Below are 27,414 nucleotides of genomic sequence, written 5' to 3' on the forward strand. Positions count from 1 at the left end.
TCCTCTGAGGGGGGCATCACAGATGGTCCCAGTTCTTTGCCAGGTTCCACTTTTGGATCACCTACATCCCTTTTGCCCAAAACAGTAGAGCAGATGCACTCTCGCGTGAATTGGAACATAATGAGCCTTGGCCAGATCCACCCCTACATCACATTGTACCCTTGGACAAGATTGTGGTGGCTGCAAAGCATTGCTAACTGCCCAAGACCAAGACCTGTTTGTTCAGGAATGGATTAGGGAGCTACAAGAGCCCGCTCAAGATGGGGCTCCTGTTTTCTCCCAGAGAGGTGGATTACTTCACCACTATAGGACTCTATATGTACCCCCCAGTGAACTTCAGGCCAAAGTGTTATGGAAATGTCACAACACCCCAGTGCAAGACACTTTGGGGTGTTTACGAATCTGCAAGTGGTCACACAAGAATTTTGATGCCCAGAATAAAACATACTTTAAACGTATGTACAATCTTGCCCTACCTGTATGAGGGCCAAACATGCCCCAGACCCATTGGGCTGTTGGAACTGCTACCTATGCCTGAGGGGCCATGGAGAATGGTGATTCTGGGCTGTATCATAGATCTGCTCCTCTGACAGGAAATACCACCATCCTGTTGGTAGTCAGCAAATGGCCCACTTCATCCCATGTATGGGCTTGCCCGCTACTAAAGGTACTACTGAATTGTTTGTCATGCTAATTTTTCAGGTGCATGGGCTCCCAAAACAGCTTGGTGTTGAAGTGAGGACCACAATTCACCACTCAGTTCTGGTGAGCCCTGTTGCAGCTGCTGCAGATTGAGTTATGACTGTCCTCCGCCCATCATCCTGAGATGTATGGGCAGACTGAGAAAGTAAATTCCACCCTAGAACAGTACCTTTGCTGCTATGTCAACTATCAGCAAGACAATTGGGTAATTCTGTTGCCCCTCACAGAGTTTGCCTATAATTACTTGGTATACTCCTCCACCCAACAGACACCTTTCTTTGCCAATTATGGCTATCACCCATATACTCTTCATAATCCTACCACCACCCTGGCTGTCCCCACAGCTGAAGAGTATGTGTAGGAGCTGCAGATAATGAAACAGCTGTTGGAAGAACAGCTAGAGAGGGCCAAAGCTGCCTACAAATGGGCAGCCAACCAGCACCACAAGCCTGGTCCTGAAATCCAGGTGGGGGATAAGGTGTCTGTCCACATGCTACCTGCCGCCCTGGGCTCCTGCTGGGAGGAAGGGGGGTTATAAATCAAATAATAAATAAATAAATAATTCCACCTGCCACAAACTGGAAGCTCAGTGGGTCCCTTCAAAGTAGAAGCAGCGATCAACACAGTGGCATTTAGATTACGTTTACCTGCCTCCATGAAGATCCACTTGGTATTTCACAGTGCTTTGCTGGCTCCCAAGGAACAGTGGCATCCCTACAGGGCACCTGAGCTGCCGCCCACTCCCATACTTGTCAATGGCCAGGAGGAATATGAAGTGGAACAGATTCTTGGCTCCTGACAGTACCAAGGGCGGGAAGAAAGGTCTTGGGAGGCGGCACTAGACATTCACGCAGTGGACTTGGTGAGAGAATTCCATGAACTCTACCATTTCAAACCCAAGCATTCAGGGTGGGGGAGAATTGGCATGGAGGGGGGATGATGTCATGAGCTCCACAGAATGAGCATGGGGCAGTAAGAAAGAACAGGAGTCAGACTTTGAGTGGGAAGGAGATGTCAGTGATGTGTCTTCAGGTGCACAGGAGTCTGCAAGCTCCCACGCTGTAGCCAGAGACAGTTCCACCCCTTTAGATCCAGTTACCACCAAGGATGCCTGTCCCAGTCGTAAAGGTGATTCCCTGCCTACTTTTCACCCCCTTCATTTGCCTGCTCTGCCATTGCCACTGCACAATCTCAATGGGCTCTCACTATCCCTCTGAGAAGGAGCACTCGTCTGCGCATGCACTCTCCATAGTAACACTCAGTCTATGCAAGTAGGGTGCCTGCCCATTCTTACTCAAGTTAGGTGAGGAAGCGTGACTAGTTGCTGCAACAATATTTTAGTGCAGTGTAGTGAAGCCTAATTATCCTTAGTAATGAAGCTGAATCATGTGTAATCTGTAGGCTGAATCATGAAGCACTCTGAACTGAAACTTTCCATTAAATCTACTAAACAAAAACATACTTCTGACTTCAGCAGTTTCAGGCAGGACAGTGATGGTTTAACAATTAAGAAATTCTGTGAGTGTCTGTCTGTTGCTCCAGGGAACTTTTGAGAAGGTTGGCTTTCCTTCCCATAAAACCCATTTTTGGTGGTGCACCTTCTCCCCATCAATGCAAGCCAACGAAGACAGTGATGTCTCTATTGGTTTGCATACAGTAGAAATAAGACTGCATATCCCAAAAAGCCTGGTGATGGTGAGGACATCTCAACCAAGGACTCTTTTGACAACAGGGTCTTTGCTGGGTGTGGGTTTTAAGGAGCTGGAAGCAGTGGGGGAAAGTGGAGGAGGCAAGACTAAAAACAAAATACACCACACTTAAATACTTCAGCACTTAAATACAAAAAAACACAGAGCTTACCATTTTGGGTGCCCATTCCATCATCCCAAATCAAGAGTTTCTCCAGTTAAAAAACAAAACAAAAACAAACTACAGGCATTTCAGTACAGTCCTTGTTGAAGTATCTCCACAGGTCCTACATTCTACCAATAAGGAGTTAACCAGGCAACACAAGAGTGAGAAGCATCTGATACATACAATATAGGCTGCAGAAGAGGTGGGGAACAGGCAGTTACTTTGTCTGTGTATCAAGAGCCTGACAATGTGACATCATAGGAATTGTAGTTCCCATACATGAGAGCATTCAGAAATGTTGCTGCATCCTGAATTTAAAAGGAAGGAACCATAAATCAGTGGCAAAACACGTGCTTTGGATGCTGAAGGCACCAGGTTCAATCCTCTAGTTAAAAGGATTAGTGACAGGTGATGTTGGAAAGACCTCTGCCTCTGAACCTGGAGAACCACTGCCAGGCTAGATGGACAGATATCTGATACGGTATATGGCAGCTTCTTAGATTCCTCACCCCTATACAGTTACTTGGGAACAATAGGGAAGACCTATCCATGCCACACTGTTCATCCTGCACACAAAGAAGCCTGTAGGTAGGGATGGATGGGGGGAGTCTGATTTCCTCAGTGATCCACACACACATACACAACCTGCTGTGTGGATCAGAACACAGCTGACCTGACGAATCTGCATCACAACAATGAGGTGGTCTGATGGCTGCGTGAATCAGCTAGCAACTGGGATGGCAAGCACACACTTTGTAGTTGGAAATGCCCGTGGCCCATCATATGATAGGGCAGATGAGTCTGGCATGCCTTGTGCTGTATGGGTCAAAGATGGCTGCTGCCATAAATCTATAGTGCCACAGATTTATGGCAGCAGCCAACACAAGATGTATCAGACGCATCACCCCCATTGCGCAGTGGCCAAGGGTCATTTGCAGCTCCATTTTCCAAAGTGTGCACCTGCAGTCATGGCTGCAAGCTTTAAGCAGGTATTAACTCTTTAAGGGCCACAGGAAAGAATATAAAGCACAGCAACAGTTATTGCAAGTAACTGTAAGAAAGAAAAGTTAAGACAGTCCTCACTCCATTTCATAAAAGTGAATAATTCTGGTTCCTTCTGGGAGGAAGGGTGGGATATAAATTTAATAAATATATATATAATATAAAATCCTTCTTGGGGATTGTGGGGAGATGTCAGAATTTTGTATGATTTTTTTTTTAAAAAAAATCTGCCCATTGCTGCAGAAACAGGTCAGAAAAGATCCCCACCCCAATAATAATGTGAAACTGGAATGAACCAGAAATGATCTGATGCATCTGTCCTTACATGCAGGTGCTGCAAAGTGAACCCTCCATTCCTATGGTTTACCATAAGCAATAGCTGCCCAATTTCCCTGCTTTTTAAAGTTTGATAGAAATATTTGTTGATTATAGGTACATTCTTAAACTCCAAGGGTTTTTTTTTTGCCTATTAGTGAATATAATAACCATTGAGATGACAAAAAACCTTGGTGCACCATGCAGAGATATCATTAGAACAACATTATAGAACAATGGGTGGAATGCCAAGGGAATTAAAGGAGATAAGCTGGGAACTAAATCTGGTACCTAGGAGTGTTGTTAAAGATTTTTGGGTTTTCGGAGGGATATTGAAACGTAGGGCTTCTGATTTACTTGGACGCCTGTTGCTAATGTATCAAATTCTCTTTTTATGGCCTTCACAGAAATTGAAGGATTACTATTGATGTAGTAATAACTATATCATTGGCATATAACCCAATTGTATAGGAGAGTTCATTTATTTTAATACTTTGTATATCAGAGTTTTATTGTATCGTTATCACCAAAGGTTCCATTGCTTAAATGAACAAGAAGGGGGATAGGGGGCAGCCCTGCTTTGCCCCTCTCCGTACTTCAAAAGATTCTGATTCTAAATTATTTACTTGAACTTTAGCGCATGAAGTCAAATATATATGCATCAATAGATGTATAAATTTAGAACCAAACTGCATTCTAGAAATGACTTCTGTTAAATATTTCCATTCAAGACAATCAAAGCCCTTGAGTACATCCAAGGCCAAAACTGCTAATGGAGAGGAAGAGTTCTTGTGCTGGATAATGTTTAACAAATTACAGATAGCATCCAACATTTGTCAGCATGGAACAAAACCTGTTTGATATGGTCCTACCAATTTATATTGGTATATACATTATACATTTATATTGGTATATACATTATATACATTCTTTAATCTTTGTGCCATTACTGATGGAAAGATTTTATGATCTTGGTATATTAATGATATGGACTTACATGAATCTACCAATCCTGGGTCTCTATGTGGCTTTAATATTGTAACAATTTTAGGTTTTTCCCATGTTTTGGGGAGGGGAGCTCCTTCTAGAATTTCATTAAATCTTAGTGTGGAAGAAGTAAATCTTCATAGCTCTTATAATACACTGAAGTAACCCCGTCTAAGCCCAGAGCTTTCTCAGATTTCAGTCCCTTAATCATCTCTTCCACCTTTTCACTAGAAATATTTTCCTCTAACAATTTCCTGCCTGCTGTAGTTAGATTTGGGAGAAATATAGAATTCAAATTCTTTGAGATATTGCCCATAGAAGCGTTTACTATATGGTACAACTTCTTATAAAATTTCAAAAATTCCCATGTATGGCCTCAGCAGAATAATGTTCTGCCCCATCTTCCCTCCTTACACCTTAGTGTGTTCTCTACTCTTTTTGCTGCATCAAACCAGCATTTTAGATCCCTTCCCTCCATATTCATAATTCTTCTGTTTTAAATATAGTATATTAACCATAATTCTATTACTGTGGCAAATATCTTACAGTCTTGCTTAATTAATGAGATTCGCCTATAAGAGTCAACTTTTGTTTGATCCCTAAATGGCCGGCCGGGATCTCTTCTCAATCATCCCAGAGTACAGGACACGGAATAATGGGCTCAAGTTGCAGGAAGCCAGATTTCGACTGGACATCAGGAAAAACTTCCTGTTAGAGCCATACAACAATGGAACCAATTGCCTAGAGAGGCACTGGAGGCATTCAAGAGGCAGCTGGACAGCCATCTGTTGGGAATGCTTTGATTTGGATTCCTGCATTGAGCAGGGAGTTGGACTTGATGGCTGTTGCACTGTGTGTAATTTGTGTGCTTAATTTCATTTAAAGCATCACCACAGCAGCAGAGTAACAGCAGATGTTGAAATGTGAGTGTGCCAGCATGTGCGTACATTGCCTAAGAAAGCAGGCTTTTACCCTGCATCAACATCACTGAGACTTGAGACTTAGTAAAATAAGAAAAGCTACTTTATTTATAGAAATACATTGTAGATAGAAAAGCAAACCTAGTTCTAACTAACTAGCTAAGTTGGAGGCATAACGCCCAGGTGTAGGAGTCAGCCCCATGCTTGGAAAGAGAGCAGAGACAAAGGGATGTCTCCTTTCTCCCGGACAGTCGGAGGGCAAAGGAGTGGAAAGGGCGGAAGGAGGAGGGACAGGTAAGCTTCCCTAAAGATGTAACAGTCTAGCGACAGAAGGAATTCAATCAGAGCATCACAGGTAAAGGTAAACAAGCCTATCTATCTGGAGGACCCTAGCTCTATCTCCCTTCTGGAGCACAAACAAAAGAACAAAACAGGAGTTGCACTTGCCCCACTTCCAACAATGGCCTTATAGGCCCCTTCCAACTCTACTATTCTATGATTCTATGATTCCATGAATGCGGAGGTTTTAAAATGTTTTATAATACTCTGTAGCACAGCCACCAGGATCTGGAGCATTTCCAGTTTTTAATTGCTCTATAGCCTCTTCTATCTCCTCCTTTTATATATGTCATTTATTTGTCCTCCTGTAGTACCTGTGATAAAACTATCGAAGTTAAAAATATAATTATGTTTTCTGAAGAGAGTTTTGTAAATCTGTATAATTTTTATATAAAAATTCAGAAACTCTTTATTTATGTCTACTGCAAAATACAAATTAGTATTCAATGTAATCTTACCTTTTCCCTTTTCTTTTTACTTCTTCAGGCTAATAAACTGGAGCACTTTCCTCAATATTCGTAATATTTGTTTCACATACCATAAATTAATTATTACTTTGTTTTGGTCTAAAAGGTCTAGTTCCCTTCTTTTTAATTCTGTCTATATTTCCTGTTTGATCCTGTTCTTTTATTTTCCCTTACCAACGCTTCTACATTTTTCCAATTTTTGAAGATCTTCCCTTCTGTTTTTCCTTAAAACACTATATTCTTTAATACATATGCCCCTCACTATGACCTTCTTAGCTTCCCATATCAACCCACTTGAGATCCCAGCCTTATCATTCTCTATAAAATAATTTTGTATTGTTTCCTGAATTTTATCTTTAATCAATAGGCACATTAACAAGACTGAGGGGAAGATCCATGAGAATGAGATATGGTTGAGACTCTGTGATCTCAGTCCTACCTTTACTGGTGTGTTACACCAAAAAATGGCCCTTTACATCTGGAGGAAGCTCCAAAACACACCCAGATGGGAGACCAAGATATAAGACAACACCTTTATTAATTATCTTTTGCAAAAGGAGACTAGATTGTCCGGCTCCTGCCTGGAAACCAGTCTAAAGCATGGTTACATAGTCACAAGTGATATATGCTTTCAAGCCCTCCTAAGACAACCCCTCCCTCTTGTTAGTAACTTTCCAAACTTCTCCATTGTCTTGCATTGAGCTAACGTCCTGGCCTTGAGCGCTCATTCGTGCTGCCTCTGCCTCCCCCTGGCACAATGCATTCCAGTGAGCCATTATCTACTTAGATAATGTCCCGTTACATGGGATGGGTAAACTAGCATTCAAGTATCAAACACCAACTGAACATTTAGCATTCACATGCACCTTAGGCATTTTGTTTTTCTAGTTCTATGTTATTTCAAGTTAACACATTCTGTACCGTGTCAAATTAACACTACATACTACAATTCCCAAACTATATATGCCTGATTTCATCACAGGTGCATGATCAGTTATTCTTATCTGGCCTATATCAGAGTTTGTTACTGACTGGAGGAGATGAGAGGAAACCAGGATATAATCTATCCTTGTTTTCGTTTTCAAATTATAACTGGTTGAATGAAATTTATAACTTTTATTCTGAGGGTGGAATCCACTCCATACATTGTTTAACCCCCATTTCTTTAATATATGAAGTAATTTAAATTGTTTACACATCTCTTTCTGTAATGATCTGCCAGATCTGGCCTTTTGTAAATCTTTAAATGAATTTCCACAAATGTTCCAATTAATATCCCCCCCTAAGATTACTTCTCCGTGTGCAAATGAAAACATTTTTTTCAGCATTGTACATATAAATTTCAATTTGTTTGAATTAGGGATATAGACTGATCCAACTAGTTTTTTCTACTATCCCCTGAACAAAAATAAAATGTCAATTTTTATCTTTCAGAACTTTAGAAACCTTAAAATCAAGATTAGCATCAAATATTATTGCAGTTCCTCTAGATATAGAGGAACTGCTTGCTACATATTGTGAACCAAACAGTTTATGACGAAGCATTGCTTTATGTGTTTCTTGTAAAAAAGTAATACTAGGTTCCATCTACTGAATATAATTTGTTATCTTTATACAGTTAATTGGATCACCCATACCTTTGACATTTGAAGTTATTACTTTAAGGTCTGCCATATTATAAACCATTAAATCAATAATATCTATTTTCAGTAAAACCATCTTTGTTCTGCAGTACTTCTTGAAATAAAACTCAAACAACAATTTCCTTACTATTTGTTTTGTAAAACTTAACTCTAACTTCCTCCATAGAAAAGTACATGAGAACATCAGTTGTCTGTTCCCACTCCTAGACTGTCTGCTTCTAGGATTATGTTTCAGGTTTAAATGCATATTTGTAAAATTATGCACATTCAAGGAGGAATTCAACTATTTACCCTTTTGATTTCTACATTTGCTCCATTGATGCCCTCATAAATCAAAATATCTAATTGCTAATTTCAGATTTAAAACCCTCTCTTTCTTTACAAAATTGTTTGGACATCTTTATTTTCTTCTCTCTGTTCGTTATGGTCTCCTGGGATAATAAATTGATATTCACTTTATCAATTTTGAGTATTTCACTGTTTGCACTAATGTCTGGGTGCTGATGATGTAATCTATATGTCTATATGATTTATAAAGGGAGGAGTGAAAAGTATGACTCTTGTCCCCTGGATAGAGTTCACTCCAAATTTCCACTAATCCTATTTTTTGAAACATCCATAACAGCTGTAATTGTTTCTAGTCTTTGTGATGGAGGAATGTATTGCCTTCAGATCCTTAAATGAATATCCACATATGTTCCAATTTAAATCTCCCCCTATACTCTCCTTGTGCAAAATTATTTACTCTTTCAAATACTGATCTTAAGTAATTTAACTGATTGGAGTTTGGAGCATATATTGATCCAATCATTAACCATCTCTTATTGTTCAATAGTCCCCAAACCCATACCTAGCATCCTTTTTCATCCTGCATAACTTTAGAAGCTGTAAAGTCCATTGTTTTTCTTCTGCTTTTCTTTTGAACATTATATAATTTAATATGAGAGTTTTTTTAAAAAAATCACATTTCTTATAAAATGTTTTATCTGGTGCTTCTTTCAACTGAGCTTTGAGAAATGGTGAGAACGTTTCCTTTCTGTCCTCCCTGCCGACCCTGTCCAGTATAGGATAGTGTTGCAAGCTAACCATTACTTGTTTGCATTGTTTGAATACATTCCCTAGGGTACTTGAATACATTATTTTCATTTAAATTCCTCCTGCTCCAAAGACACCACTTGATTCTTACACTTTGCTAAATTCCTCCTCTCTTTATTTCACCATTTCCTTCATAGGCATTTTTACGTCTATTGCTATACTCATGCTCTGCTCCCCATTTTTATATATTTTATACATTTACTTTTAATATTTTTGCATCTTTAGCATTCTGTTCTCTTTCAATTTTTCATTTATTTCTCATTGCTGTTGATCGTAGGGAGCAACTTGTTGATGCCTGGGGCTCTGGCTTTTTGTTCCCCTGACTTTTCTTCCACTGTCTTTGGTCCTTTGATACCATTTCCCAGCCTGTATCTGATATTTCACCCGCTTCTTCTTCTCCGCCCAGAGTTTGATCTGGGTCTTGTGCACTGGGAGATTTTTTTAATCTAACAATACCAACAGCTCAGTTGCCTCCTTCACCGTTGCCACCCTATGCGCATGGTCTATATCCTCCTCTCTTAGCTCTAAATTACGCATTAAAGTTGTGAGCCAGCTTACTAAAAAGCCAATAACATCATTATTCTCACACTGCCCTCGAAATCCTTGTAAACATATATGCAAGCAATGAGCTCACTTCGGAAGGTCCTTGAGTTTTTCCTTTATTTACCTATTCTTTTTCTGCAGGCATTTTATCTTCTTCTCATACTGTACTCCTGTGTCCATTGCTGAAGATGCTGTGCCGGGAATTTCTTCTAACCGTATTGTTATTGCTACTAGCATTTCCTTCATTGGAGCCATCCATTCTCTAAATGTTTCCACCACAATGGTTTTCATTGAAGTTAATTGCACTGCCAAGCCTTCTTGGAAACTTAGTTCACTCTTTCCTTGTCCCCTTAGGGCTTCAGCCATGTGCGAGGAAAGTGGATCATTCACCATGTTGATCCATGTTTTCTCCGGTGTTGGTTCCTCTGAATGGGCGTCTTTTTCTCATGGCGTAAAAAACATTGAGAGTTCACCTGGCTTAGCCTTCCAGGATGGAACAAAAATTCCCTAACAGGAGCATAACATTTTGACCTTTTTTTAAAGTCAATGTGACTTTGGAGGAACATCAGACTACTGGTGTCACACACTGAGCATTTATTTTAAGCAGCCATCTTTCTGCTCCTGGCCATGCCCCCTGTAGCTACTTTAATTGTTTTAAATAAGTTTTAAATTACTTGCTTTTAACTGTTTTATTTATAATTTTAATGTTTTTTGTAACTGTTTAGGGTCTTTACGTTCAAGTGGTATATAAATTTTGCTATATTTTTTTTTTAAAAAAATCACAATTTAGAAACATGATGGATTGTCTTAACCAGACTTTAGCCATCATACCAACTCCCTGGATAATTTTAGGTGATTTTCCTACTCTTTACAAATGCACATTCACTTTTGCAATTTCTGTGTAGTGAGAATCACATCAATCAAGTCACTTGAAGGGCCCCAACATCTAATGGACTCTAAAGTGAAACCTGATCAGGCAAGCTTGCTTAACAAGTGCTTGCTTCACATGTGCTAGACCCTTGAAGACTACCTGGCTTCGCTGAACTAAGGTAGGCTAGACTACCAGTAGTAATCCAAGGCCATATCATGAGCTTCATGGTTGAGGGAGTGGTTACATCTGTTATTTGCCTTGGGTGCCAGCCAGAGGTGTAGCAATCGGAGGGGGGGGAAGAATGAAGGCATTGCCTTCCCCTAATGATAATTCTGCCCTGCCCCAATGAAATTTTTCTTCAATCCCCAAATTTCTAGAATTGTAGTAATTTAAAACTTCAGATGAGCTTTTAGAAATACAGTTTAGGCATCCAAAGAGAGGGGCAGGGCAAAGTTACCAAGGGAATGAGAAGACAGCAAATTTGAGAATTAGAAGTGTGAATGAAGTGAACACAAATCCTGATGGATGGAGGAGTTGCCAAACCTAAGGGTTTGCAATTGGAGGAAGGAAAGGCAGGAAGAAAAATACTGTGATACACTGTAAAGCATTTCCCCCTCCCCTGTAGAGCTTAGCCAGCCTCTGTAGGTGGTGGGTGTTATTAGTGCATCGGGTGGGTGTGCCAAGGCTTTCGAGCCTAGACTGTGCAGCAGCCTAGCCTAGTCCAGGTCAGGACCTGAGAAGAAGTGGAGAGGTGAGTGAGTTTGCTCTTCAAGGCCCAGGAAGCCTAATGAGACCTTACTAACTTAGTCCAGGCAATGGGGAGCTGGAATATTGCGTGTGTTCTTGTATATCTGGTGGGCATTTCTTCCCTAGTTTGTTTAAAAAGTTGAAAAATATATCCTTTCAATCCTTTCAAGCTGATTCCATTTCAAAATGGTTTTGAAGAGTATAATGTAGCTAGAGCCTTAGTTGCAACACGTTTAGACCTCCACCTAACTGTGCAAATTATCATTACAAATAATTCACCTTATTTAACTGTTCTCAAGCATTTTCTTATGAAAAGTGATGTTTATAGGAATTAATTTTATTTTTAAAGGAAACTTCTCTTAATTGCTTTGCTGGCATGGCAAAGACGACACATGTGCTGACGGCTTCATCAGAGAAAAGCAAACTTTTGAAACTACCATATTGGAAGTAATTTCAAGTGAACAGCTCCTCTGTAGGTTTGCAGAAAAATCCTAGCACATTAGACTTTATTAACAGTTCAGATCGTTATAGAAGAATGACTTGCACAATATACAGTTGCTTCCTAGTCACTCTTATTTAGTTTACACAACTATTTGGAAAATACACACAAAAAAGCCCTGAATATACTGAACAAGGTACTGTCCATAAAAAGGCAGGCACCAGGAAGTATTTAGATGAGCAATGTACATTTCCTGCAGCTGCTCTTGGGAATGGCTATAGCTCAGTGGCAGAGTGTCTGCTGTGTATGCAGAAGGTTCCAGGTTCTCCTCTGGACATGTCCAGTTAGAGCTGAGAGAGACCCCTGTCTGAAGACTTGAGAACTGCTGCCAGTTAGTGTAGACAATTCTAAGCTGGATGGACCAATAGTCTATCTTGGTATAAGTCAGCTTGCTGTGTTTCTACTGCTCATGAATACTTATATCCACTGCACCAACTACAGAGAAGCCAGGAATGCAGAAGTGTGAGCCAACTGCACTTCTGAGTTGTCTTGCTTTGATAATGCTGATGATACCCATCTGCTTAGTCAACTTCTATGTAACATCAGAACTGGTTCCTAGCAATAAATTGCACCCTATTCCTGCAGCTTGTGTTGAAGCTACATGACCAGAAGTATTGTATATGTGTGTGTGTGTGCTTGTGTGTTTCCCATGGAAACCAAGCTAGAAATATGCAGTTCATACTGCAAGCGCATCATCAGTTTCAAACAAAACAACCCTTTCAGCATTTTTAATGTGTCTTTGTGAGAAAAAGGGGGAGAACAGAGATAATAGAAAGATGATAAAGTAGAGCCAAAAGGGGGGGAACACCCCACAGAAGAAGCATGAGTCTTTTGGATTATTCAAAGTACAAAATGATGAATGTTTCTGACCTTATTAAGTATATTAAATCCTTTCCCACCCCTTTGTAAAAGAAAATAGTTTTTACACTTGACTACATCTGATTCACATCCATTCAGAGGCTAAAGCACCAGACTGGAAAGATATCAGCTAATACTCCATTACATTGTTTTGTTTTTCTAAACAGATTCAGGGAAAGGGGCTGTGGTTTACAATTTCACCTCCGCCAACATAATTGGAAATACTTTGACTACAGTGAGTACTGGCTCCCAGCCAGAGTTGTTTTGATTAAGTTACAGACTTGTACTACAGCACACAAGCAATTTTAAGTTTAATGGGTGCAAGTGATTCAGCCAACTAAATAGTATAAAGCTGCAGTCTTTTGCCTATTTAATTGGGAGAAATTCCAGATTTGAGAATTCTTGCCCGAAGGCACTTAGTTCTCATGAGGCCTGATGCTATCACTCTTATGATTGTATTAGATATCCTTCCTTTGACCTCCCTTTTAGGCTTTTCTTCAACCTTCAGTGATATGAAAATCATCCACTTCAAATTAAGACAGTCCACTGGAAAGTGAGATGCAAGGGTGTCTCTCTAGCAGTGTTGCAAAATGAGTATGCAATGAACTGCAACCTGAGCCTTTAGGAAGGTATTTATTTACTCATGTGCGACAAGCCATGAAATGGGACAACAATAGTCACTTGGACTGCATTAACTCCCTGTCCACCTCTCAAAGGTTAGCAGCAGTTGTGCTAAACCAGAGCCTCTACAGACAATAGTGGCAGCACCATCTTTGACTGAGCATTTTCCTCAACCCCCTTGCCTTTGGACTCTCCCCTGTGTCCTCAGCCTGCATGAAGTTTTAGCCATTGCCAAATGGACAACTTCCCCATCCCTCACAAAAGCTGAATTACTAACTTTCTGCCCTGAGCAAAGAGGCATCCTGAGCGTAGTTCTTCACTACCATAAACACAATACTACAGTATATGGATTTGAAAGTGATCGGCTGTGTGTTGAGACAGACAAAATGAAGCATGACTTAAGGCAGCACATCTTTAACTTGACTTATGAAATTCATGGCAACAGATGTGTTGAGGGCTGTGGACTTGGATTGCTTTAAAGGGGGGATTAGATGGAAGAATACTCATTCCTATCCTCCATTAATTTAACAGCTGTTACCCATAATAGCTAAATGTAACTTCTGGGTTCAGAGCAGTATAACACTGAATGCCACATTTTGAATGCAAAGATCAGGAGAATTCCCTCATGTTCATGCCTTACTTGTGAATGTTGAGGCCCATCTGGTTCACCTCCAAACCAGATGGATATTGGTCAGGTCCAGCAAGGCAATACCTTGCCTGGAAGGTGAGATCTGTTTCCTTTTTTTCTCCCTTGGAGCAACTTTTTAAAACCATTGACTATGGTCCTTCTATCTCCTTATACAAATGTACATTTTTGAGGAAGAATTTTGACACAAAAAGGTCCAAAAAACCTTTATTAAAAATAGTAATTAGAGTGAACTTGAGAAATTCTTTGCCGCTTTCATAGTTCTGCAAAAAGCAGAGATGTATTGATGATTTTACCTTGTGGTGGGGAAGGAAGTGTTTGTACACCAATTATCTGTGACTTAAGATGACTTCTGGTAATTTACTTCCAGCTTGGCACATTGCTTTAGAGATTGAGGGGATGGAGAGGGGAGAATTTCCTATGACAATAATCTATAAATTAGCTCAACAGCTGCAGTAATCAATCAAAAGCATGCTTTTCATATGCACGTCAATCATTGCTGGCCCTATATTTGTTTATTTATTACATTTATATACCTCCCCATAGCTGAAGCTCTGTGGGCTGTTTACAGCAATATAAAAATGTATATATAAAATATAAAAATGTGAACATAAACTTTTGGCATTTTAATCACTTATCCATCACACTGCAATAACCTTAAAATAATCTGCCTTAAAAACAAATCAGGGTGCTCTTGCAATAAAGGACAGCAGTTGTGATCACCAAACACCCCCACCCACACACACACATGCAAATCCTAGCATTCAAAACAACCTTGAACAGAGAAAAAACACTGATTGTGAAGAAGAAAGCTTTTATTTACACACAAATGTCTTGGCAATCAAATAAGTAGGAGTAATGCAGCCAAAGCTCTGCTCATGGCCGGAGTTCGATTCCAACGAAAGGAGGAAGTCGAATCTCCAGTAAAAGGGGTCGAGGTCCACTCAGCCTTCCATCCATCCGTGGTCAGTAAAATGAGTACCCAGCATATGCTGGGGGGTAAAGAAAGGCTGGGGACGGAACTGGCAATCCCACCCCATATATGCGGTCTGCCTAGTAAACGTCACAAGATGTCACCCTAGGAGTCAGAAACGACTCACACTACAAGTGCGGGGACACCTTTACCTTTTTACAGAAAAAATAAATCATTGTATGGCAAAATTAGTTTGATGTGAAATTTCAGCTTGTTGCAGTTCTGGTAATATATATTCTGGTAATATGTATTCTGCTACTATTACATCAAGCTGTAATTTACTTCCTTTTTCATTTCCTTCATCTTGCCACTACAGTGTAAATTTACATGGGAATGAAAACACAATGTTATTTTTATGTTGTTTCTTCTGAGACTCTACCTGCTTTATTTTTTAAAAAAGTCCCTGCATATTATAACATTTAGAACTAGGGTAATAGTTTGAATTTATAACCTACTCTATACTTGAAGGATCAAAGTGATTAAGATTGTTTCCAAGAAGGAAATGTAAATATGCAGCTAAAATACCTGTTACTCACAGCCATTAATAGAGAGACATCAGGTAACCAATTCCCTTATTTTACAACAAATTGCTCTGAAGTGAATGTAACAACTAAAATAACCTTATTGTATGTAAATCCAGGTAATTTTCTAACCTGTACATGTCTTGTACTACTAATATACCGCATTCCTCTTTTTCTGCCAAGACTTTGCTTTCTTGCATATCACAGTCAGGTTCACTGTGTAATGATTCTACCACAATGCAATCATTGTATTTATGGGCTATTGCAAAGTTTGAAATTGAGAGGTGGGGTAGCAAGCAAATGGCCCCAGTGCGGAAAGCCCAAACTGATTATGAGCCAAGCCCAAACTCATTTGCCATTCTGACTTGGCTTATAATGGGTTCAGCCACCTGTAATCACTGCCCAACATTTCCCCTTTCCTTATTTCTAAATAAAAAGACATATGCTTGGATCCAAAGGTGCCCTCTTGCATGTGGAAGAAGAACCTTTGTTTTCACAGCATAACTGCTTTGCACCTTGTACTAGATCATTCAGCAAGAAAAGTGCAATTGAATCAAAATGTGTACTTCCACTAGAGCAGAGGTGAGGAATGTCAAATCCCGGGCCCTGATGCAATCCTCCGGGCCTTTCTGTCTAGCCTTTGGAACTCTCCCCAGGATTCACTCGAGTAACACTTCTCATTGCCCTTGCTTCACACTCTCTGTGAGAGTTTTTGCCTGGCTGGAATATATCTTTGAACTCTCATGATGCCTCTTGCTTGGGGGATAGAGAGGAGTGTGAGTACTATACAAAGGTCACTGCTCCACCCACTTTTGCTTGGGGCCCTGAACACCACAGGCATGAGATACGACACTTGGAAGGTTACCCAGAAGGGAATGTGGCCCTCAGGCTGAAAAAAGTTTCCCCACCCCTGCACTAGAATAACCTGTTGAACAAACTGATGAATTACAGCTATTATAGACACCGCCTATTGAAGCTTTGCATGAGCTCTTGGGCAACCATATGAAGTATGGTGGTAGTGATTATTTTCCTTCCATTCACAATTCTTTGGATCCAACTAGGGTGGTGTACCTGTTACTTTGGCAATTCAAAAACTACACAGCAGAACAGAAACATTTCTATATGCCAGAATAAACAACTATTGTACATTGTAGCTGATCAATTGCTTTAAAATATTCTTTTCCACAAGATGGAGTTCAATGGTTGCCCCACTTAAACATTGATTCATTTGCATGTAAACCTTTGGTTGGATTGATCTAAATTTGACTGAAAAACAACACACTTTATATGTTGAGGATTTTTGTTTTAATATTCCCACCCCCCCAAAAAAAATTCTAATGAAATGTGACATGAGCCTCAGTGCTGCGCTGTATCTTTGATACAACTTTGTTCCTCGTTGCTCCTTAGGTAAAACAGTTTATTTTCATGAGTAAAATGCAATCTCTGAAAAATGCAACGTGAAATGAACTGATCTATATGTGTAATAATGAAATTTAAGCAGTGAATTAACAATACAATATTTAGGAACTGCAACAGACCACAACAAATGTATTGATGCCAGAGTAGTCAGAGTGAAGGACAGGGTATAATGTATCTAAGTGCTTTCTAATGTATCTAAGTGTTGGGAAACTCTCAGCCAATTGCATCAGGTCAAGCATCAGATTAGGAATGCAATGAATATCCTTGTTGGGTCTAAAATATATATATATCTATATATATCTATATATATCTATCTATATCTATATCTATCTATATATCTATATCTATATCTATCTATCTATCTATCTATCTATCTATCTATCTATCTATCTATCTATCTATCTATCTATCTATCTATCTATCTATCTATCTATCTATCTATCTATCTATCTATATCTAAACCCAAAATTATTCTGTGTGGTAGTAAGTCATTCAGTGCTGTGAATGAGGAATGAAGTGAATTAGAATGTGATGAACAAATCATTCAGATCATGCTCCCCTTCCAAACCTGATATATCCATTTGCACAGTAACCTTTGGGAAAGGTGGGAATATACATAAAAATAACATGTAAGAACAGGTTCAGACACTGGCACACATCATGGCTACAGCATGGAAGAGCCATCACAGACCAAACACCTCACATCACCACAAACAAATTATGTTCACCTGAGTTACCAAGTATTCATAAACCAAATGTATGCATGTTTGAACTGCCCATAAGTTGTCTATCATATTTACTATGAATGTTTTCACTACGTGCAGATTCACAACTTACTTTTTGACATGGTCAATGTAGCATGACTTATTTTTAATCAGTTCCATGTGGTGAATATTTTCCATGCCTAAAGGGCAGCCTTTAGGTTTCAAGACTTTTCTGTTACATTTTAAATGCAAGATGTCACAAATGGGGGAAATTCTCTGACTTTCAAACCACTAGAGATATAGTTTAATCAGTTGGGTAACATATTGGATTGGCAGTCTGTAAATCAGCTATTGAATCCTACTGAAGCTTGAGGCAAATCACGAATGGTAGATCAATTTTCCTTAGTGTTAAACAGCCCAAACGGGCAATTCAGCTGTACAAACTTGCTGTATCTCATACAAAAATAACACAGAGCTTGAGCAGAAAGAGTAATATGTTGACAAAATGTACAATTTACTCTACAAAAAGTTTAGGTCAGAAAGAAAACCCCCATACAATTGTTTTGAATCTAAAGGCATGCTGAACCCCCTTACCAATTTCAAGAAATTAATCTCTTTCTGCCTTTCCCCCCTCTGCCTCTTCTGCAAGTGGGGGAGTACATGGGCTTGCCAAGAGGTGGCTGAGAAGTGTGTCTTGGGTGTTGTGTTGCTGTAACTTTAAAATAGATTGGATCAGGCGAGTCAGCTTCGTAATCTAAGTTCTGCGGATTCCACCTCCATCCCTATATGCAGCTTCCTGTAGTTTAATGGAAAGTCCATCGGAAGTCCTTCCATGCAGAGAGACTGTTCTGTGGACAAGAACTGGGAGCTTAAAAAGAAAAAAAGTTAAAAGAAAATCCTTTCTTTTAAAAAAATGCAGCTCACAGGCCAGAGAGTGGTGTGATAAGGAAGTTCTTTTACCTTTAAAAAATAATAACAATATGGTTTTCATATGTTCCAAGGCATCCTCTCCACATGCAGGACCTCCCAGGGGCATTCCAGAAAGCCTGGAAAATCATCAGGGTATTGGTGTGAAAATGGCTATTTGAAAGCTAAAGGAAAAACACACACAACACATCCCTTGCCTGCTGTGTACTGTCCCCCAAATTCTTAGAAAATTCCCTTCCTTTGAAAATATTTCTTTTTGCTCTCTCCCACAAATGGCTGAATATCATATTGGCTGAATTAGTAGAATGGATAAAAATGTTTAAATTTTATTTACTTATTTCATTCTATTCAATAAAAATGAAATTGATTACTAGATGCAGAACGTTAGTGTAAATTTTAGGCAAACTTTCATTGTTACCAAATAAAGCTGTCTGTAGATGCTCGTCCAAAATTTAAGCTATATTGCTCAATTCTTAATAGTTATGTTAAATTGTTTCTATGGAAGTCCGATAAAAATCTAAGAATCTGCAGATGCTACATATTACAGACAATGCTGTGTGTTCTCATTGGAGATTATCACTATTGATTTTACAAAGCACTCACAAATAGGTATGGGTAAATCAGTCTATGTGTGATCTGTGCCACTTCTGTATATATTTACCAATAATCCTTTCCATCTTATTTCTGTACCAATTTGCTATTTTTTTAAAAAAAAATCCAAATGAATATTCACATTTAAATATTTAAGTAAGTAAAATGGATTTTCTCTGGAAATGTAAGATTTAAAAACATTGTGTCGTTGTATTTTTTCTCACAACTCAGATTTAAAAACATACTTCAAAACTTAATTTCTTTCAAGCCAAGAACCACATAGGAACATTTGGGACATTCAACTTAAGTTCTGATCTGCACATTAGTCTGGAAATTGCAGATCAGGTCAAACTGTATTGGCATTCGGAAAGATCAATCTCTTCAAACGTCCTTACTTGCAACATTCAGTGTTAATTAATTTAACAAAGTTAATTGATTGTAACAAAACCTCTCAGTAGTTTTAACCCTCTAAGAGGTTTAACCATCACTACTACCACTGCTTATCCTTTTTGTGGTATACATTTCTAACGAGAAGAAAAAGAACTAAACAGCCTGGCAACTTCAGGTCTTCAAGCTATTTAATCGTTATCAGTGTTAAACACGCTTACAATACCAGTTCAGATCTTTGCACTCAGTATAGAAAGGATGGGGTGGAGGGAGCAGGACCAGCGTGCATGGACCCATGCCTTCTCCAGGCATACCGATTCCAAATACTGGAAAAAGGATTGAGTCAAATTTGGATTTGCTATTGAATGCTTGCATAACAGAACAATGCCGCTAATCACATCTCCTTGACTAATATAGCTATGTGTTTGTATCATGTATCAAGCATGTGTCTGTGGCATTCACACTTGATATTGCTAAATGCATACTTAAAATGTCTTAGATGTAGATGTAAACAATGTAATATATAAAGTGGCTCCTATGAAGCTTGTATGAAAGAAAACACAAAGTGCAACGTAACAGAATTTTCTCTCATCCTGCTTTCAGCTGCAGCCCATGGACAAGCCCTTTGCTTGCAAAACCTCAGTGGATAACCACTCAAAACCTGTGATTTTTTGTGTGACAATAAATATATTTCTTACCTGCAGAATCTTCATTGCACTGGCATTTATAAGTATTTGGAGAAACACTGCGGCAGTTGCCATTGTGGCAACTATGCGGCTGGCACTGTCCAATTATTTCTGAACAGTTCTTTCCTTATTAAAACAAAGAAAAATAAAGAAATGAACAGAAGTGCCTTCCAAAAAAGATGCATTAAACAGTTGAATGAAAAAGCATCTAAGAGTAGTGCAATTATATGTTAATAAGCATATAAACACAAATAATTCCTCATGTGCACCTTATGTGAAACAGCATGGTTGCTACCACCTCCATTGTTGTTTTCACACCACTCTCCCATATGTTCATTAAGTGGTTACATCATCATCATGGCTGGCGTCAGGCATGACTGGGCCCTTGGGCACCAGCCTGCTGTGGGCCTGCAGTGCCATAGTCCAATACCCTCCCCATACAGGCTGTGCAGGGCTAATAAACCTGCCCATGTGCCCCACTTACCTCTTTTGTCATGCAAATGACATGCACACATAGAGCGCATGCCTGCAATCAACCTTAGGGAAGCCCCCCTGCCATCTTGGATGATGGCAGGCATACATGCACAGTGCACACAGCATTCACACTAGGGCATGCATGCAGTCATATTGAATCTCACAATGTCTATATTGGGGGGTACCTGGGAGCTACCTCTCCATGATCTGCAGCAGGGTCGGGTTGTAGGATCCATTGCTGCCACAGATCATGGAACAGGAGTGCCACCCTCCCATTCTAAGGATGGGCCCTTCAGGGTCCCCTCTGGGCTGCAGGAGCCCTTAGCCAGGGCCCAACCTGGCCGTCCTCTGGCGCCAGCCCTGATCATCATCATTATAACATGTCTATACTGTTTCCCACATCAAGTCTCAAGCTAGTGTACCACAATAATAAAATACAAATGAAAACATTAAAATACAGGAAGGGAAAAAAACTAGGACAGAGTTAAAATCACAATATCCTGAGATCAAGCAACAGTGAATGCCTGAGAGCAAAACAATTTTTTTAATTGCCTAAACATCATTAATGTGGGTGCTTGCCTAAGTTCAGAGGGAAGGTGTTTCCATATTATGGGCACCACCACAGAAAAGGCCCATCCCCTAATGGCTGCTAACCATATTCCCATAAGCTGTGACATGGCCAGGAGGGCCTCATCAGTTGATCATAATGATTGTGTAGGGTGATAGGCATTCCTTAAGGTATCCTGGTCCTAAATTGTTGACACACCATTCTAATGATACACCTCCAAAATGACCAGGAATAATCAACATTCTTAACTACATGATCTGTCCTAACCATCTGGACATAAGATGTAAATGCTTCCCAAGGCACTGTGGGACTAGCCATGGAAGAGGTTGCAGTCCTGCTACTACTCCAGGAAAGATGTAAATGGGGATTTGTAGAGCTAAATAGTGTATAAATTTGAAATTTGTAATAATCAGCACATATGAAATGGAACTTTCAATTACCACATGCTAGAAGGTATGAGAGGGCCTTCTCAGTGGTGGCCCCCCAATTATGGAATGATCTCCCTGATGAGTTGTGCCTGGCACGAACCGTCTTATCTCTTTGGCACCAGGTCAAGACTTTCTTCTTCTCCCAGGCATTTTAACAGCATTTTAATAACATGTGTTTTTAACTTGCTTATTGGTTTTTATTGGTTTTAATGGCTTACATTTGTATACTTGTTTTTAATGTTCTTAATTGTAAACCCCTCAGAGAGCTTTGGCTATGGCGTGGTATATAAATGCAATAAATAAATAAATAAATAAAACTAGGGAATGGCTTCCATTACCATTATGCCTTGTTCGTGAACAAGTCCCGCTCCGCTCGCCCGAGCGCAGCCTGGGCAGGCGGGGCAAAGTTGTGGCCAGGGGGCAAGGCACCAGTCACCATCTTGGAGTGGGCAGTGGTTGCGCATCACACATGAAATCTGCATGCAATGAGCTGTGTGGAGAGGGTGGAGTGCCAAGGCCTATTTAAGTCCATGCAGCTCCCTTAATACTCCTCTTGGTGTACAATGTCCACCCCGCCCTCTCTCTGTTATGGTGTAATCTGGGTCTCTTTGGGGCAGAGTAGGAATTTTTATCCTGCCCACCCTGGTTGGCGGGCAGGTTTTTTACCTACTCCACACTATGATGGTGGGATGGAATTGGGTTGGGGTGTCATGATTAATATTGTTTCGGCTAATTTGGCTAATTCAGCAAGGTGAAGTTAACTCCCTGGGTGATGTAGGCTGTTTGGTCACTTATACAGCAAGGTGCGGGAAGGGAAGTAGATAAGGACAGCTTGGTGGCCCCCTTAGGCACCTTGGGAGGTGATTGGTGATTCCAGAGGCCTGTCTGTCAGGGCTTTACGTCCTGAGGGCAGGATATAGAATGCCTTTGGGGCCAACTTACCTCATCCACCCAGAGTTGTGTGGACCCAGGGGGTGGTGATGTAAGAAGGCCCCCCTGCTCACCTATATGTTGTGGTAGGGGTAAGGGATAAGCAGAATGGCTTGCCCTTGCCCCAGCAGGGGCTGGTCGCCCAAGAGCTGTATGGCAATCTGCTTGCTTATAGACAGTTCCCACACCTAGTTTTCCCCTCTGCAGGTTAGTTTAAGGGGTTTTGTTATAGCTTAATAAAGTGGCCCTTGGTTCAACCCAACTTGCTGTGTCCGTGTCTTATTTCAACCCTCAGCCGCAACTCACAGGCATATGGGATACTTATATTTGGGTATCCAACATAGTGCCCTCCTGATATTGTTAGATTCCAGGTAGCATTGACAATGGTCAGGGAAGATGGATCTTGGAGTCCAGCAACATCTGGAAGGCCACAGTTTCTCTATCCCTCACTTATAGGATTATAGTCTAAATTTTTGTAAGGTAAATGTTCTACATTCAGGGGGAAACAACCTTCAAATATTTAAATATAAGACACTTTCTAATATTTATTTTTCGGCATGATTTAACAGCTGCTTGGAAACACAGACAGTTTTAGAATGAATTTTGCTTAAACATGCTGCTTACTGGAAATTACCAATCATAAATTGCTTGTGCTTTTACAGCATATGGGACTAAATACCGTATAATTATGCTTGTCATTTGAATTGTTGCTATACTGTTATTCACACTTGAGCAATTCTTCCAGATTTTTAAAAAATATTTAACACTGTGAGAGCCATTGTTCTCTTGCTCACACCTGTGAGTTACATCCACAACTCAGAATCTAATGTTTTAATCTCGTTGGCTTCTTTTCTTTTACATGTAGGTTGTGCAGGGCTTCACCGATAATGCTACTACAGGCGCTTAAATAGTTCTCATTGTGCTTGACTCAGCTGGCTCCCAACATTCTCAGTACAGCTCTTACTAAAGTGACTGGGAATCCTTCTTTGGGCTTTTAAATGAAGCTGGGTCCAACTCTATTTTTATGTAGAGTTCATTTGAAATAGGCACTGAAAGAATCCATACTGTGCTTGACTACATGTTTTCAATTCATTTTAAAATATATCTTGTGTCACTCTTTTGAGGAGATTGCCTTTGGTCCTAATTATGGTGCAGTTATTTATAAAATATGCTTGACTATCCTCAAGACAACTAAAAGTCTTCCCTTCCACCTTTGAATGTTTGGGATTAGTGTCAGGAGAAATGCTCCCAGGTTTGTTTGTTTGTTTAAAAAGTAACCTTCATGCAAATTTCAGGACTTTTTTACATGTTACAGTGAAGGTATCTTACTAATTTGTTACAGTTTTGAATGGTCTGGGAGTAATGCCTAAGCCACAGTCTAAGTCTCAGGCTCATGAATGGGATCAAAAATGGCTAAATCATGGCTTCGAATTATATTTGAACGAGCCCATTGTGTCAGCTCCATGGTCCCTATTTCGTTTATTTGGCTAAAAATAATACTATTGTGTGTGTTTGTGTGTATCCCCATGTATCACATATTGATTGTTCATAAAATCAATGCTCCAATGCATTTTAATATGCAACACCTTTTTATTGTTTACTTCCAAAACAGTTACCCTCGTCGTGTGGTTTGGTATTATGTGCAGGATTTTATATATTTGTAGCAAGCTTTGGGTGGGAAGTGGGTTGGGACTGTACCAGGAGAGGAGGGGGTTTAAACCTTTGGCTCCCACTGTGTAACTGATCAGTATTCCCCCCACCTTCTATTCACAATGAAATGAAAGCTCTCATTGATATCTCAGTAGTGAGACCTCTTTTGAAGAAACCTTCCTTAGACCCAGATAACTTGAACAATTATAGACCGCTGGCAAATATCCCCTTTTTGGGCAAGGTTCTGGAGCGGGTGGTTGCCAATCAGCTCCAGGTGCTCTTGGATGAGACCGATTATCTGGATCCATTTCAATCCGGTTTTAGGCCTGGTTTTGGCACTGAAACAGCCTTGGTTGCCCTGTACGATGACCTCTGTCGGGAGAGGGACAGAGGGAGTGTGACTCTGTTGATTCTCCTTGATCTCTCAGTGGTGTTTGATACCATCGACCATGGTATCCTTCTGGGGAGACTCGTGGAGTTGGCAGTTGGAGGCACTGCTTGGCAGTGGTTCCGCTCCTACTTGGCGGATCGTCGCCAGAAGGTAGTACTTGGGGAACATTGCTCGACACCTTGGACTCTCCATTGTGGAGTCCCTCAGGGGTCGATTTTGTCCCCCATGCTTTTTAACATCTACATGCAGCCTCTGGGTGCGGTCATCAGGAGTTTTGGAGTGCGTTGCCACCAGTACGCTGATGACACGCAGCTCTATTTCTCCTTTTCATCTTCTACAGGTGAGTCTGTGGATGTGCTGAATCATTGCCTGACCGCGATAATGGACTGGATGAGAGCTAATAAACTGAGACTCAATCCAGACAAGACTGAGACACTGGTGGTGAGTGCCTTCCCTGCCCACATGGTGGATGTTCACCCTGTTCTAGATGGGGTTACACTCCCCTTGAAGGAACAGGTTCGTAGTCTGGGAGTTCTTTTCGATCCTTCCTTGTCTCTTGAGGTGCAAGTGGCCTTGGTGGCAAGGAATGCGTTCTACCACCTTTGGTTGGTAGCCCAGCTATGCCCCTATCTGGACAGGGATGACCTCGCCTCAGTTGTTCATGCTCTGGTAACTTCTAGGCTGGATTACTGTAATGCGCTCTACGTAGGGCTGCCCTTGAAGACAGTTCGGAAGCTTCAGCTAGTGCAAAACGCAGCAGCCAGACTGCTGACGAGGACCAGCCGGTCAGCACATATAACACCTGTTCTGGCCTGTTTGCACTGGCTACCTATTTGTTTCCGAGCCAGATTCAAGGTGCTGGTTTTGACCTATAAAGCCTTACATGGCGTGGGACCCCAATATCTTGTGGAACGCCTCTCCTGCTATGAACCTACCCGGTCACTTCGCTCAGCATCTAAGGCCCTCCTCCGGGTACCAACCCATCGAGAAGCCCGGAGGACAGTTACTCGATCTAGGGCCTTTTCTGTAGTGGCCCCCGAACTGTGGAACAGCCTCCCCGAAGAGGTACGCCTGGCGCCTACGCTTCTATCTTTTCGGCGCCAGGTTAAGACCTGGCTATGCTCCCAGGCATTTTAAGCGTTTATGTTATAATTTTATATTTTTATTTTTTATTTTTTATTTTGTTGCTGCTTGTGTTTATTGTTTGTTGTCTGATTTTATTGTTGATATTTTGTATTTTAACTTTTTTGTACACCGCCTATAAATGAAACGAATAAATAAAATAAAATAAATCTATGGGATCTTTCCTTCCATTGCAAATAACAATTGTGTGTGTGTGTGATTCTGATTGGGACAGTGGCACAGACAAAGCACTAAAGCCCCCTTTCCCATTCATCAACTTTTTGTTTTATTTATAGTTTTTTAAAAAAAAATCATACAAGGCCAAATCACATGACAAATGTGACATCTAGCTAGGCCCTGAAATACATTAATTAGTACCTGTTAAAGATGGAGGGCATATGCATTCATAGGACTCTGCATCACGCTGTCCTTTCTTTACTTTGCTAATGCAGGAGCCATTGTTGAGGCAAGGTTTATTGGAGCACACATCAAATTCTTGGCAGAATTGTCCTGAATACAGCTCGTCGCAGTGGCACCAGTATACTTCTTCCCAGACATGACTTAGACACTTCCCCTGTCCAGAGCAAAAAGGTGCACTTGGAGACTGCTGGCAGAGATGTGGTTTTACTGTTACATTCAGCCTCAGCCCTAAATTACATAAAAATGGTTCCGCGAAGTAATGTGTTCCAATTCCAAGCCATTGAGGGTCAATCTGATGCATCCCACTTAGTCTGCAACCAAAAATAAACTGCATTTGAGGAATATCTGTTTGTTGAGGGCACCTATTAAATTCCTCTGAGGAAACATTTGCCAAGTTCATACCATGTGACTGGAAAGATGGTTCAGAAGAAACAAAGAGCATGTCTCCCACTTGAAGCTGTAGAGGGCAAAGCTGAGGATTACTCAAAGCTGAGTTTTCTGTGGCATTCATTTCATGATCTGCATCAATATTCCAGCACTCTTTGTAGAAGTTGGAACATATGTTTTGGGTCAGGGACCACTTCACTACATGCACTGTTGGCTGCATTTTCCATTCTGAAGTTGAAGACCTTTTGCAAAGGGTTTGCCCATCAACAATGCAACCTTGAAGGACATGAACCAACAAAACAATGATTGACTTTAGCTTCATTGTTAGTAAGAATAGAAAAAAAATGACTTCATTACAAGTGTATGGTCTTTGAAGACAAGATTGATCCTTTCAAATGCTTCACAGTATATATCTTCTTGGAGGCACCTGCCTTTTCATATCTGTTGCGCCATTGTCTGTAAAATAATAAATAGATACGTGTATGAACAACACAGTCTTTATTATTAGTCTGGGACCACAGCACCAAGGTCAGAGACAAGTCTCTGCTTACTATTTATTTATTTATTTTATTTATTTATTATTGCATTTATATCCTACCTTACCTCCAAAGATCTCAAGTCAAGGTGGCATACAAACATGGTTTTCCCCTCCCAATTTTATCCTCATAACAACCCTGTGAGTTAGCTTAGGCTGAGAGACCATGACTGACCTAAAGTCACTCAATGT

The 27,414-nt window shown here is 40.3% G+C and overlaps 1 protein-coding gene across 1 annotated transcript; it reads right to left on the reverse strand.

Annotated features, from left to right (window-relative positions):
• Positions 1-4,975: 4,975 nt before the first annotated feature.
• EYS (eyes shut homolog) lies at positions 4,976-27,009 on the reverse strand. Its single transcript, XM_061626067.1, has 4 exons — positions 26,259-27,009; positions 20,312-20,443; positions 6,434-6,577; positions 4,976-5,121 (listed from the first exon to the last, which is right to left on the reverse strand). Exons 1-4 carry the CDS (start codon positions 27,007-27,009, stop codon positions 4,976-4,978), a joined length of 1,173 nt encoding a protein of 390 aa, XP_061482051.1.
• Positions 27,010-27,414: the final 405 nt, after the last annotated feature.

The sequence above is a fragment of the Rhineura floridana genome, chromosome 4 (assembly GCF_030035675.1).
Source record: "Rhineura floridana isolate rRhiFlo1 chromosome 4, rRhiFlo1.hap2, whole genome shotgun sequence".
Lineage (NCBI taxonomy): Eukaryota > Metazoa > Chordata > Lepidosauria > Squamata > Rhineuridae > Rhineura > Rhineura floridana.

Coding starts and splice junctions, on each gene's coding strand:
- EYS (XM_061626067.1), bottom strand. CDS start 27,009: ATGAAGCTAAAGTCAATCATTGTTTTGTTGGTTCATGTCCTTCAAGGT. Junction 20,444..26,258: donor ATGCCCTCCATCTTTAACAG/GTACTAATTAAT, acceptor TGTTTTAATAAG/GAAAGAACTGTTCAGAAATA. Junction 5,122..6,433: donor CTTCGATAGTTTTATCACAG/GTACTACAGGAG, acceptor ATCTAACTACAG/CAGGCAGGAAATTGTTAGAG.